The following is a 12,831-nucleotide window of genomic DNA, read 5'->3' as shown; positions in this document are numbered from 1 at the left end:
CATTCCAGACGAGTCGATGTCCTTGAGATTAGGCTGACAGCTTGATATGAGTGGATGTATTTGATTCACGTATCTACGAATCGAGCAGTTAGGGTTACCAATTACATGGAACGTGATGAGTGAGCGTGGAGCTAGTGAATGGTAATTCTGAAATCTCGATTCGTTTGCTACCTCCAATACTGGTCGATGGCTACTTTGACGATTTCAAACATCCGTGATTTTCGTACGAAGAGTTGAGGAGGATAGTTACATCCGGGTATCTAAAGAGTAGGCATCTATACCATTACGATCACAATACATTATACAATTTAGTCGTCTACCTACACCTATTAATTAATCCAGTAATTGCAGATGATAATATCAAATCAAATGTCTACCACAAATTCCACAATCGTCTTCGTACATCATCCATAGAATATACATCGAATTCTTGCCACTCCGATGTGCCTAGGTATGTAAGTATCATGCCCCTCACTTCGCCCATCCACAACTTCTCACCCTCTCTCCGCTCCCGATGTACAGAGTCCGATGTGCGATATATTAAAAGTTCCACCCAGGGTGCGCAAATCATAGGATCATAGAATCACAGATCATCATTGAAACGGCACAGGCACGCGAAGGGTCGAGGGGATCCATTGTTAGGCTTCAATTTTTTCTCTTCGGAGTTTTCAATCATTACCCCGCCAATGCATATACATACATAGTTTGGCGTGAGCGTGGGGGATTGGAAGAGGAGAGCATGGATCGGATAGGATAGGATGGGATGGGATGGGATGGGATAGGAGGGGTAACGAAGTGTATATCCAACTTTATGATGATGATTTTTGAAAAATCCGATTTTGCATTGACAGAAACAAATGGGATTCTTTCCCGTCGTCGAGTACAGGGGAAAGATTCTTTGAGATTCTATCGGTAATCACAAATGCTATCCCGTTCTACATCATTAGGCGATTGAGAAGATGGACGATCCATAGACCCTGTGTTCGCTGTACTCTGTAGATCCAATCCCGAAGTATCAGGATTCAGCAATCAGGGTTTCTGATCATCACGAGAAAACAATTAATCTTCCTAATTTCCATTTCTAAAAAAAAAAGTATCTAGACTCCTCACTCGCTCGTCGCTCTCGAATCTACCATGGAGAGAAAAAACTTTTCCAGACTACTGACCTGCTCCGTCTATCATACATGCGTGGTTTCGAGCGAATCGAAACTTCAGAAGCATCACATTGGATGCTTGGGGCTTGGCTGGTGCGGAAGCTAGAGAAAGGCTAAGCGTGGATGATCTTTTGTTCCCGAGGAGTCTGGAAACTCTTTTGGGGGGGCTTGGGGCTTTGCTGCGAGGGTTGAGGGTTGAGGATGTTGGATGTTGGATTTTGGGTTTTGGGGAGTTTGGATGGTTGGATGATTATTTCTGATTGGATTGGATTGAATTGGATTGGATTGGGTTCTTGGGATAATATTAAAGTATCGGATAGACGGATGAAAAAGAAGGGAATGCATACAGAATACATATATGCATCATATATACATACATATATACATCATAAAAGAACCATCGGAAGAATATGAATAGAAGGCACAATAGAAGGTAGAATAGAAGAAAGAATGGAAGCTTTTTGTTTTCCTCGGGTATCTGAGGAATCAATGATACAATGCTACATGAGAAATTTCCCGATATATCCGATCGAAAACGATGTCTACTCGGATATCAATAGCATACCTAACCAGTTTCACAAATCCGTAATGGGCAATATATACTTCCTACTTCTATAGTACACACTCTTCGTTTGGACATCTCCAATTGTCTAATTCTATTCCATAGATTCAATGTTCGGTGTTCAGCGTTCAGCGTTCAGCGTTCAGCAAAACGAGCCGCATCTACCTATCTACCCACCAAGTAATAAGAATATCCACCCATCCATCCATAACAAATTACTAATCAGGGTCCTTTTCATTCCCCTCGAATCCTTCCTCACTCTGTAAATTCATTTCCTTCCCCAATCACAACATGGCACATATCGAAATTTTCCACCCATCCACCCATCCACCCATCCATACATGCCCTAGATATCCAGGTCCTCCCTCCCTCCTCCCTCCACCACATAAAAATAAAACCAAAAATAAACATGGTCACTCACCTGGCCTGTGTAACAGCATGCGCATACCTCGTTTCCTCCACGGACCTCCCTCCTCCCTCCACACATTACATTACATGACATTACACATTACATGACATGGCATGGTACTCCATCCAAACCGATGCTTATGCACCAGCGTGCACGCGCAAAGCTTTTCGATCCATCGATTCAAATTTTATTTCGACCCTCTGCTCTAACTGCCCTGTGCCTCTTTGTTCCTGTCCTGTACCTGTCTGCACCTGTTCCTGGATTTCTAGGTTCCCTACCTGCAACTCGGCATCCTCACACATGCTTTGCACAAATCATCCGAAATACCAGAATCATCCCTTCTCCTCCCAGTATTCTCAGAGGATCAAAAATTTAAAAATTTCAGGGTCCTTGGTGAGACTCGCTAAGCGAACGAGTAAATGGTGTGACGACCACAGTAAGGTTACAGTGCTTACTTGACATTCCAGGTTGGAACACACCCTATCAGGAAAGAAAGAATAAATCCAGATTCCAGGAAGAAAGCAGAGCCACCCAAGCAGTCCAAATCGAACAACTTCCGACCCGACGCGGAAATTTCGAGATTCGAGATTAAGGATGGAGTATGGCACTCGACGGTGGCGCTAGTTGAAACTTGGTGATTCTTATTAGGTGCGAGGTGGTATTGGTTTGGGTTATACGAATTACTTGGGTTAGTTATTTAGTTATTTATTTCGTATTTATTTTACCTAGTGAGTAAGTAAGTGTATACCCGTAGTATTGAGTGTGAGGCTGTTCGAATTCGGATTCGGATTTGAGGGTTGAGGGTCGAGGGTCATTGATGACTGGGTACTATACATACCATCATGAAATGTATTGTATTGTGTAGCACATAATATCCTAGATATCGTACCGAATCATATGTATGCGGTAATTTTGCAGAGTAGTGAGGGTTCACTGCTCGTGGAGAGTTTGTGATATAGATAGATACGAGATACGAGATGCTAAATACCTGATACTAAATACCTAAATATCTACTCTAAAATAAAAATATATTTCCACCCCTCCACGCTAGATCTTTGCCTAATCGAATCAATACAATCTAATAAACAGAAAACCCATCCAGCGATAAAATCAATCCCGTCACTTTCCGCATGTAACATTGCGACTTCTCACTTCCCTCCCAGCTTCAAACATGTGAGGAAGGGCTTCCAAAGATAGATAGATAGGTAGATAGAAACCGACGGACTATTCGCATCCAGGATCACATTTACATGCATATAACCTCGGAGGTATGTAGGTAAAAGTCCATACCCACCTATCTACCCACCTCGTCACAAACAAATTTCCAGCGGGCGGTTGGTTGAAACTTGAGTGATGGATCAATCGGAGTATTTTTCTTCTTCTGTTTCTTTCTTTCTTTCTTTCGATTGATCGATTGATTGATTGATTGTAACGGGATTTTATTTTTGGGTGTGCTGATAGGGTAGGGTAGGTATCATTGGTATGGAATGAAAGATTATATTGGTGTCACACCGTACACGTTTCGCAGCACCGATACAGATACTGAGACTGGTAAACCCGAGATATCCATCTGTGTGCGTGAAAAACGTGTACTCTGTATAGTCGAAAGATGTCCATTTCGTTTGGGATGTCGTATATCGTACATACATGGTACATATATTGTACTCACTCCGTCGCCAACACTCTCTCTCCACGGAGGAGAATATCTCCGTAAATGTGTACACTGTACTGTACTGTACAGCCAGCGGAGAGATCCAGATAGATCCAGATACTTTGTACAAATATACACACACATACAAATCCGACATGTCCAGATCCAGATCCAGATCTAGATGCAGATTCAAAGTGGCAAGACAACTTACAAGATGTACATACATACATACACACATACATACACATACATACATACAGTGAGTGCATCCAGCATCCAGAAGCATATCAAAAATCTACACTCTACAGCCAGTGGATCCTCCATCAACAAATCCCAACTCGACTTGTGAAATTTCGGGGGTACCGTACAGCGCTTGATACACGTTTGAAGCACCCTCGCAAAGTCGACGAAAAAGTCAAGGGTCTGACACCTAGCATGATCGATCATTCAGTCATAGGAACGTTGAAAATTTCCATCCGTCCCAAGATTTTTATCACTTATCGACGTTATCCGCTGTTGATTATATAATACACCTTTTTCCATTGGGACTCCCACGCTCGTTTCTTGATAGGTTGAGAGCGGAAAAAGAAAATTAAATATACATCTCTAGGTACAGGGGAGGATTTTCTCCGATATTTGGGTTCGATTGTATTGTAGTGTAGGTAGTGTGGGTAGTGTAGTGTTTGAAAGAGGAAAAATAAAAATAAAATGGAATACAAAAGCATCATCACACATATCATATTTGGATTAAATCATACCTATATCTACCTAGACACACGAAATGTTTCCACTATTTCACAGTAGTGACTCTAGTGAGTTGAAGCATTTTGGTTTCGCACATCTAAATCCAAATCCAAATCAAATCAAATCCAAATCCAAAAAAAGCTAACCAAATGTCATGTTCATGCTATGCCATGCCATGCCATGCAATGCCCTGCTCTGCGCGCTCCCAAATGTGAATTTGTGCATATTGAAAGCTCGAGACGTGAGGCTGCTGGAGCAGAGCGTATGTGAGTGTGCGTTAGAGACCGAAAAAAAAAGGTTACTAGAGCGAGAGACTGGAGCCGGTTGGATAGGTTTGAATCATCATGTCATACCTCGATACTTAATCTTCGTATCAGGTGTAGAATGACATCGATTGCGGTGCAAAAGCCTCTTTGTCACTGCCACTGCACTGGACGGACTAGACCTCTGGATGTTCATGGCTTTGTGAATCGTTTTGGGGGGGATCAGCAGCTGGTCTTTGCCTTTGCGTTTGATTCAATAGTTTTGGGCGGTGGGTTTGTTTTTTAGTTTCTCAATTAAATCATTTCCACACGCGAATTTTCCTGTTGCAGGTTGGAGCGAGAGCTAAATCGATATGGTTCGGTAAACATGGATATGTGAACAAGCCGTTTCCTCACGGTGGATTGAGGAAGAAGGCGCAAGCAATAATAGCCTATGAAGTATGGAGTAGTGAGAAAGTTAGTGAGTGTCAATGTCATATTGATCATTGTGTGCAAACAGGGATGAATCCATCTCCCGACTGAGTTCGACTCCGTATATTAATGGATCTTGTGAATCGCCCAAGGGGTCTAGAAAGTCGAGGATTGGAAATCAACCTTTGCATAAGTATCTTTCATTTTCATAAAATATCCCCATCAGCCAGTGTCAAATGATCTTCATTCAACTATTCTAAGTTTAGAAAGGTAATGAATGGTGTGGGAAATTACAACTTCATTTGATTGATACTGGTAGGAAGTGTTGTCGCGAGTTGATGTTACCGTTGTTATTGTCATTTTATATTGTGGTGATTAGATGGAGACAGACTGTACTCGGTACGACGCGTGATTGCTATGGATGGATGAATTGATACATTGAATCATTAATAAAATAGGGGTGACTCAAATAACCATGTTCCTTTACCAGTTGATGACTGTCGTACACGGTGCCGTAATAATAAATATGATACTATTCTCAGAAAATTGAGATGGCGCTGAAGAGATCTGTCAAACATCATTGGAAACATGTACATCCATCGTATGTATCGGTCAAGACTGAATAGGTTGGCTCGCTTGTATGTATCATACGTAACTGGGGCAATGGATATAAATCCGCCTCCAAGGAAATCCAAAGAAAGCCAATGAATGACTCAATGTAAGCGATGATTTTTGGATGTGAGACTTTCTTCAAAATCATAGCGGATCAGTTTTACCCTTTCCCAGCCTTCTCTTCTCTCCCCTCCGCTTTGGTTGGTAGGTATTATTACCTACATCTTGAGCGGCATACATTTTTGTTTCCATCGCTACTGGCACTGCATACGGGTTCCCATGCCCATGCCCAAGCTTCACATGGAAAAGAAGGATCATCTTGAGTGTTGAGAGGGGGTTGATTGTTGAATTGGGACCAGTAATATGGAGATGTGTGTGAGTAGGCTTGCAGCTGGGCCCATCCTTTTGATGGCCACGCTGGCAATGTCAAGTTCATCTCTGGGTCACAATAAAATCAAGTGGCCGGCGGTTTTTTCTCTGTACATTGGGCAGAGGACCGTTTCTAGCATACTAGGGAAATGAATAAAGTTGATTGGTAAGGTTAAGGTTAAAATTTGTGATTGGGATATAGTTTCCCGATGGGATTGGATGCTCGAGGGAAGAAAATGGAATGGTTTCACAAGTTTGGGGTAAATGGTAAATGGACTCTGACCTTCCTTCTCTGCATTTAGCTGCTTGGGTTGTGATTGCGATGATGGGAGGAGGATGGGATGGGATAGGATGGGATGATGGATGATGGATGATGGACGATGGATGACTCGCTGGATGGATGGATAAATCGTAGTTCTTCATGACGAACTTGGTGTAGTCTAACATCATCCTCTTCCTATTTTAATCAATCAAGATGTGAAGACATGACATGATTGACGTATGAGCATCTGCGTAGGTGAGTCCGTAAGGTTATAATAAAGTGATGAGCCATGGAAGGAAGGCAAAAAGAGGCAAAAGGTAAAGGTTTGGGACAACACCATCATACACATTACAAGATGATCGGGTCATTTTAACCAATGGATATAAAAGGTTATTGAAGGTTAGAGATGGGTGATGGATAGAGGAATCATGGAGCGAGTGAGGACAAGTCTGATCCATCCAATTCAAGGCATTCGAACCTTGATACATACAGACCAAAATCAAAATCAAGAATCGAACATTTGATCTGGCCCATAAATATCGTCAATTCACCCAATGACCGTTGATCGTTCACCCATCTCATTAATTCTCTACATGATGTCTCGACTTTTACCGTGGTACTCATCAGCACCTGATAATGAGCTTACTTTGCCTCAAACAAGACTACCCATCTCCTACCCAGAGTATGAATGGGTGCATGTTACCTAGGTATGGTACGGTTCCTGAACTCAACTCGGGGTGGCCATGATTTGATGCCCCTTGGATCTAAGTTTCAACATCCCAATCTTACCCTCCCTCATCCCAGTTTAAAAGCGTGTACCGTTGCAAATGTTCTTACAAGTAATGTCCTCCCCATTCACACTCTGCTATCACTGACCAGGGCTCGTCCGCTGTGTGTTGTGTGTTGTGTGATGTGAAAAAAAATCAATTCAGAGACTAAGGGAAAAGTTACTTCTTTAGTACTATCTAGGGGATGATATACAAGTACAATTAAATCAATCCACCAATGAATCCATATGAGGTGAAATGATTGATTCCATCACACAAGTCACACCCAAGTGCCAACCAACCAAGATCCATTGGAGCTTTGATATCTCTTCTTTTTGGCCCTAAAACACCTAGCAGTAGTGAATACCTGGTGATGAGTATCTAGTCATACCTAGCAATGCCTAGCAATACCTAGCAATACCTAGCAACGAATACATCCTCGAGCCACTCAATATTAACCCTTGTTAAACCCGTTTTATTTAATTACCAACATTGATTGATTTTATTCAGAAATCATAAAATTGTCAATTACAATGACAATTCCCTAGGTCGCTCCGGTTTCTCCACCGTAATCATCCATATTATCCAATCACTCTCGGGAGTCTTGACAGGAAACAAGAACAAGAACACGACCAGAATCTTTTAGTCGATTTGTCGAGTGGAGAGAGAGACAGGAAAGGAAAGGAAAGAAGCCATTTTCCCCGTCATCCTCTCCTCTTAGTTTAGCTTTTGACTTTTTTTCTTTTCCATTTTTTTTCTTTCCTCTCTCTTCTCTCTTCTCTTCCACACCCAGCAGCCATTCTCCTTCTCCACTTTTACGCACAAAAATTGATTTCACAACTTCTTCTTTGATTCGAAAGGAATATCCATACGCCGGCCCACGGGTACCCTCCTCAGGACGACCTAAGGTTTATCTTACCCTAATCATATTCTACCCTTCCTCTCCCTCCATCTCTTCCACCTCGAATACCTTTTTCCACCACCACCACCATCACCACCACTTCTCCCTCGACCTCGACCTCCATTCCATCACTCTTCTACCTTTTCCTTGGAATAGGTTTGAGAAGTTTCTGAAATCATCAAAGTACTCATTGATCTGTTTCTCAATCTCCAAATTTCCATCCTATTCGACCGAACATTCTATCCTCTTTTCTCTACCGCATTTTCCCACACAATCCCCCCGACATATACGACCTCGAATAATTTCTTTTACGATCCGACGCTTCCACACTTCCACGCTCCCATATCAACGTCAGATCTACAGGTCTACAGGTCCTACATTGCCTGTATCTATTAGGAACAAGACAATACAATCACGAAAGAAAGTTGCATTGGTTTACAGAAATCTCAAATTCATTAAAAAGATTTATCCTCTGAAGACTTTATTGTCAAGAAAAGGTTCGTACTATTTTTATTTTTATTTTTTTTTGCATACAATTTCAGCTTGTTTTGGATTCCTGGAACACTGTCATATCATTCACATTCCACCTTGCCGAATATACCACAACAACCCACGAATGGTCTGCTACGACGACGTACACACATACACACACACATATACGAATCTCACGAGTTTCTTCGTATTGATGACCATCATTTTATCATCTTCTCAAACATGCCCAAATAATTCTTCTTCATCATATCCATTCATCCTCTCACCTCTGATGATTTGGACTCTTCGGAGTGGTCTTTGAGATTCCCCAATTTATTTATTCTTTCTTTTTCCGCATTCCCAGATACAAGTCGCATCTTTGTCACATCATCACAGTCTTTGGTTTGGGTGTATCAGACTTAGCACAGACTTCATTTCACAATTAACGTTAACATTTATTGAATGTTTACTAATAGTTCTAAAGGATTAACCTAGAATTTCAAGGACTCGATATTCACTTCGCACTGTTTTGCATCTTCGATTCGATTAGTCTCAAAAGTTTGTGTTTTGCTACCTGAACACTCACCAACTTTCGACTTCCACTCAACTATTCTCGCACCATCAGGAATACTTGTTTTTCAATCACCCCATCCGCAATCATCTTTTCAGTCATACAAAAAGTTTTATTTAATTATCAACTTTTACTTTGAACAAAATCGATTGATGGCGCATACACAACAATAAATTTCAACCTCACTCTTCAATAAACATCCTTTGTCAACCCGACAACCACGATAGGATCTCATTCAATCCGAAGCTTCATTGTTTAGTAGCATCAGTCAACTTGCTTGCTTGCTTGATCAACTAGCACACTTTCCCCTACTACTACTACTATTACAACTCTCAGCAAGAAATCCTTTTTCTTGCTTCCCGACAAGATTCCAGAGAATCTCGTCGGTCCCCTCGAAACTTCGCCCATCATGGTTCCCGGAGGTGTATGTGCTCATCTGGAATATCAGATCGAGGACATGACAGACTATGTGGCAGAAATGACACAGAGACTTGTTGATCCCCACACAACAACTGTTGCACCAGAATTCCGCAAGTTCGTTCTCGGACTCCTTTCATCCACTCGTCTTCCTCACACAACCATTCTCCTTGGTATGAACTATCTTTCCAACCGAATTCAACAACACCCAAAGATCGTTTCGAGAGGCGGTTCGATGTGGAGACTTTTGACAGTCGGCTTGCTTCTGGGAAGCAAGTTCTTGGATGACAATACCTTCCAGAATAAGTCCTGGTCAGAAGTCAGTGGTATCGCAGTTACCGAACTCAACAACATGGAGCACGCCTGGTTGGAAGCCATCGAGTGGAACTTGTACGTCGATCTTGACAACAGCGACGCCTACCAAGCGTGGTTGGCAAACTGGAGCCTTTGGTCTGCAGACAGAAAGAAGGTAAAGGCTGCTACTCTCGAGCGCCTTTCCGCGCCACCTACACCTTTGGCTCCTATCGATACCAATGTTTCGCGCCGTCCCTCCAACGCCAACTACAGAGGCTATCCCAAGAGTGCTACACAAGAGCGACAGCAATACATTCACTACGAACATCCTGCTTGGGCCAATCATTCCTATCCTACCCCTCAGCATACACCACCATCTGCTCCTGATTCGGGTGTCACTACTCCAGAATATTTGAGTGCTACCAGTACCGCTCCTCAATATGATTGGAATGCTGCTGCGTACAGCCAATATGCGAAGGCGTGCATGGCCGCAGCAAACGCACCTTACGTTATGCCTGATATGTCTACTCGATTCCACAATCAATGGCCTCACCACTATAGCCCTCACCATTACAGTCCTTCACATTACTTTCACCAATACAGCTTGAATATCTGGAACCCTCAACCTTCAGAATACCCTTCTCAAGGAAAACAGCAATACTTCATGCCTCACCACGCCTATGGAGGACACCAAGCTGTCGTTGGCTAAGTAATCCTCAATCGTTTACCGATCTGCTTAATTCATACATCGGATTACACACGGCATAAATATGCCGTCACAAAAGTTCTTGTTTTCAATTATTTCCTTTTAGTGGCTCTTTAAAGCACATATTACGTTTACAAAAAGAGGTGTCGTCAACGGTCTACCTAGTCTCCTTTCATCAAATTCAAGGGTTACTCGATAATAAACTACACGGAATTCATGTCCGACTATCACGATCTCGAGTTGCGTTGCGCCTTCCGGTGGCCGCCTCGATCTTACGACTTTACTTCTTTTCAACCACATCGACGGCGTTACATCAAGCGAATTTAGACATTTTTTCTTGTTTTCTTTGTTGTTGTTTTTTCTTCTCAAAATGGGTTGGGCATGGGACCTGGAAGGTTTCGGGTCTGGTGTTTGGGTTTCCAGGCTTGGGATTGTTTACTAACTGACTTTTCGCTTTTTCTCTACACATTTTGCTTTTTAGACCTTTGTGCTCAAGTTCAGAGCTATACAAAAAATTCATAGCAGTCACGTTTGGGCTCGCTATTGCAAAATGTAATTATGCACAGACTTTTTCTATTTCTTACTTTTTGGGCCTTGCTTTTCAAGAGCAGTCTTCAAAAAGTAAGCTTCTTGTACTATGTTTTTTGTTATTCTGGATCTTTCGTCGATTTCTCATTAATGTTGGAGAGTTGACTTGCACAAAAATGGCTGGGTATACGGGATGGATTGCGTTTGTTTTCGATTTCAATGTTCTCTTGTTCACAAATGATGGATAAAATCTATCCTGATTTTGATGAATTCAAGTCATGGGGAACATCTGGGTGGAATGTAGGTGGTTATGGCACGCAAATTTGACATCTTTTCATGAAAGATTGGGTTACTTCAGGGAGGAGGGAAAATTCTATTGCAGTCGAGTCGAGGTTCAACTATTTCCTGGCTAGCTATGGACACACTTGAACTTTTCTCCTACAAAGATGAGTTTAGTCAAAAAGACATTTTGGCTTGTTTGCTTGCACGTGGCAAGTACTTCGTAACAAAAAAAGGGCATGCTTGGGTCAAGGGGGTTCAATATCAGTTGGGGCTCTGGATACAAAGATGGATTTTTTTTTTTTTTTTTCCTTTTACGAAATGATTTTATGATGGGTTCTTGATATCCTGAGTTGTTACTCGATTTTTTCGACTTATTTTTTTTTTCGAAGGTGGTGAGGAGTGGGATTGAATGGAATAGATCTGATTGTCTTCTACTTTCTTGTCTTTGTGGAAGGGGGTGGGAGTAAGAAAGTTTATTATACCATTTGGGAGGTTTGCATGGAATGGATTGGGATTGAACTTGATGCATGGATGGGATATATAGATTGAGGACTTGGGAAATTGAGGGCTAGTGTGGGTGAAAAGATATGACAATTTTGATCGTCCCTCACTCATAACGAATGATATGGAGGAGTGAGGAAACAAACCTTTGAGATTCAAAGGAAGGCAAAAGACGATTGTGTATAATCTTTTAGATTAATTAAGAGTTTATTGCCTATGACTTTATTACAATTGAATTGATAGTTGTGATTGTGATTGTACTTTATGTGTTGAATAGGTAGGTAGATATATGAAGGAATTCGTGAACATATCGATGTGAGGTTTCTAGAGGTGATGGGAGGTTCTGGAATCAGATTTGATGTGTGTTTGATGGTAATTGAGGGAAGTGATTCTTATTGCTAAAGGATGGATGGATGGATGGATGGTGAAGAGGAATTTTGGGGGGAGAGAAGGGAGGGGAAGGAAGCGAGGGAAGGAGAGGGAAAATGTGAGAGGAGTAGAAGAGAAGAAGGAAGGAAAAGAATAAGGGAGGGAATCGTACTATATTATTTGGGATTGAAAATCTACAATGAGGAAGATGGTTGATTTATTAGTTGATTAGTTAGTTAGCTAGCTAGCTATATAGAATTTTTCAAATTACCCCTTTTTAAGGGAGGAGGGGGGAGGAGGAATGCTGTGGATTTATGGATGGATGGATATGGGGAGTTAATTGTTTTTTTCTTTTCTCTCATTCAAATTTTGAGGGGTATGTGTATTTATGGTTATGGTTGTGGTTGTGGTTATGATTATGGTTTATTCTATCTTCTTTGGAATCTGTTGATTGTGGTTTATTTTATAACTTTCGCTCATTTGTAGTTTGATAAGAGGGAGAGGGATGGGTTTGGCTTGGTTGGTGGGTGGGTGGGTGGAAAGGGCAGGCAGGCAGGTAGGGAGGGAGGGAGCTAGGTTGGATTCTG

The 12,831-nt window shown here is 41.8% G+C and overlaps 1 protein-coding gene across 1 annotated transcript; it reads left to right on the top strand.

Annotated features, from left to right (window-relative positions):
* Positions 1-9,556: 9,556 nt before the first annotated feature.
* Positions 9,557-10,567, top strand: Bfra_010051 (putative meiotically up-regulated 80 protein; the record flags this gene model as incomplete). Its single annotated transcript, XM_037340385.1, has 1 exon — positions 9,557-10,567. The coding sequence occupies one exon, from the start codon at positions 9,557-9,559 to the stop codon at positions 10,565-10,567; it is 1,011 nt and encodes a 336-aa protein (XP_037188853.1).
* Positions 10,568-12,831: the final 2,264 nt, after the last annotated feature.

The sequence above is a fragment of the Botrytis fragariae genome (assembly GCF_013461495.1).
Source record: "Botrytis fragariae strain BVB16 chromosome Unknown tig00000186, whole genome shotgun sequence".
NCBI classification, from domain to species: Eukaryota; Fungi; Ascomycota; class Leotiomycetes; order Helotiales; family Sclerotiniaceae; genus Botrytis; species Botrytis fragariae.
Note: the sequence above shows the minus strand (reverse complement) of the source record. Positions and strands in the feature narration are given on the sequence as shown.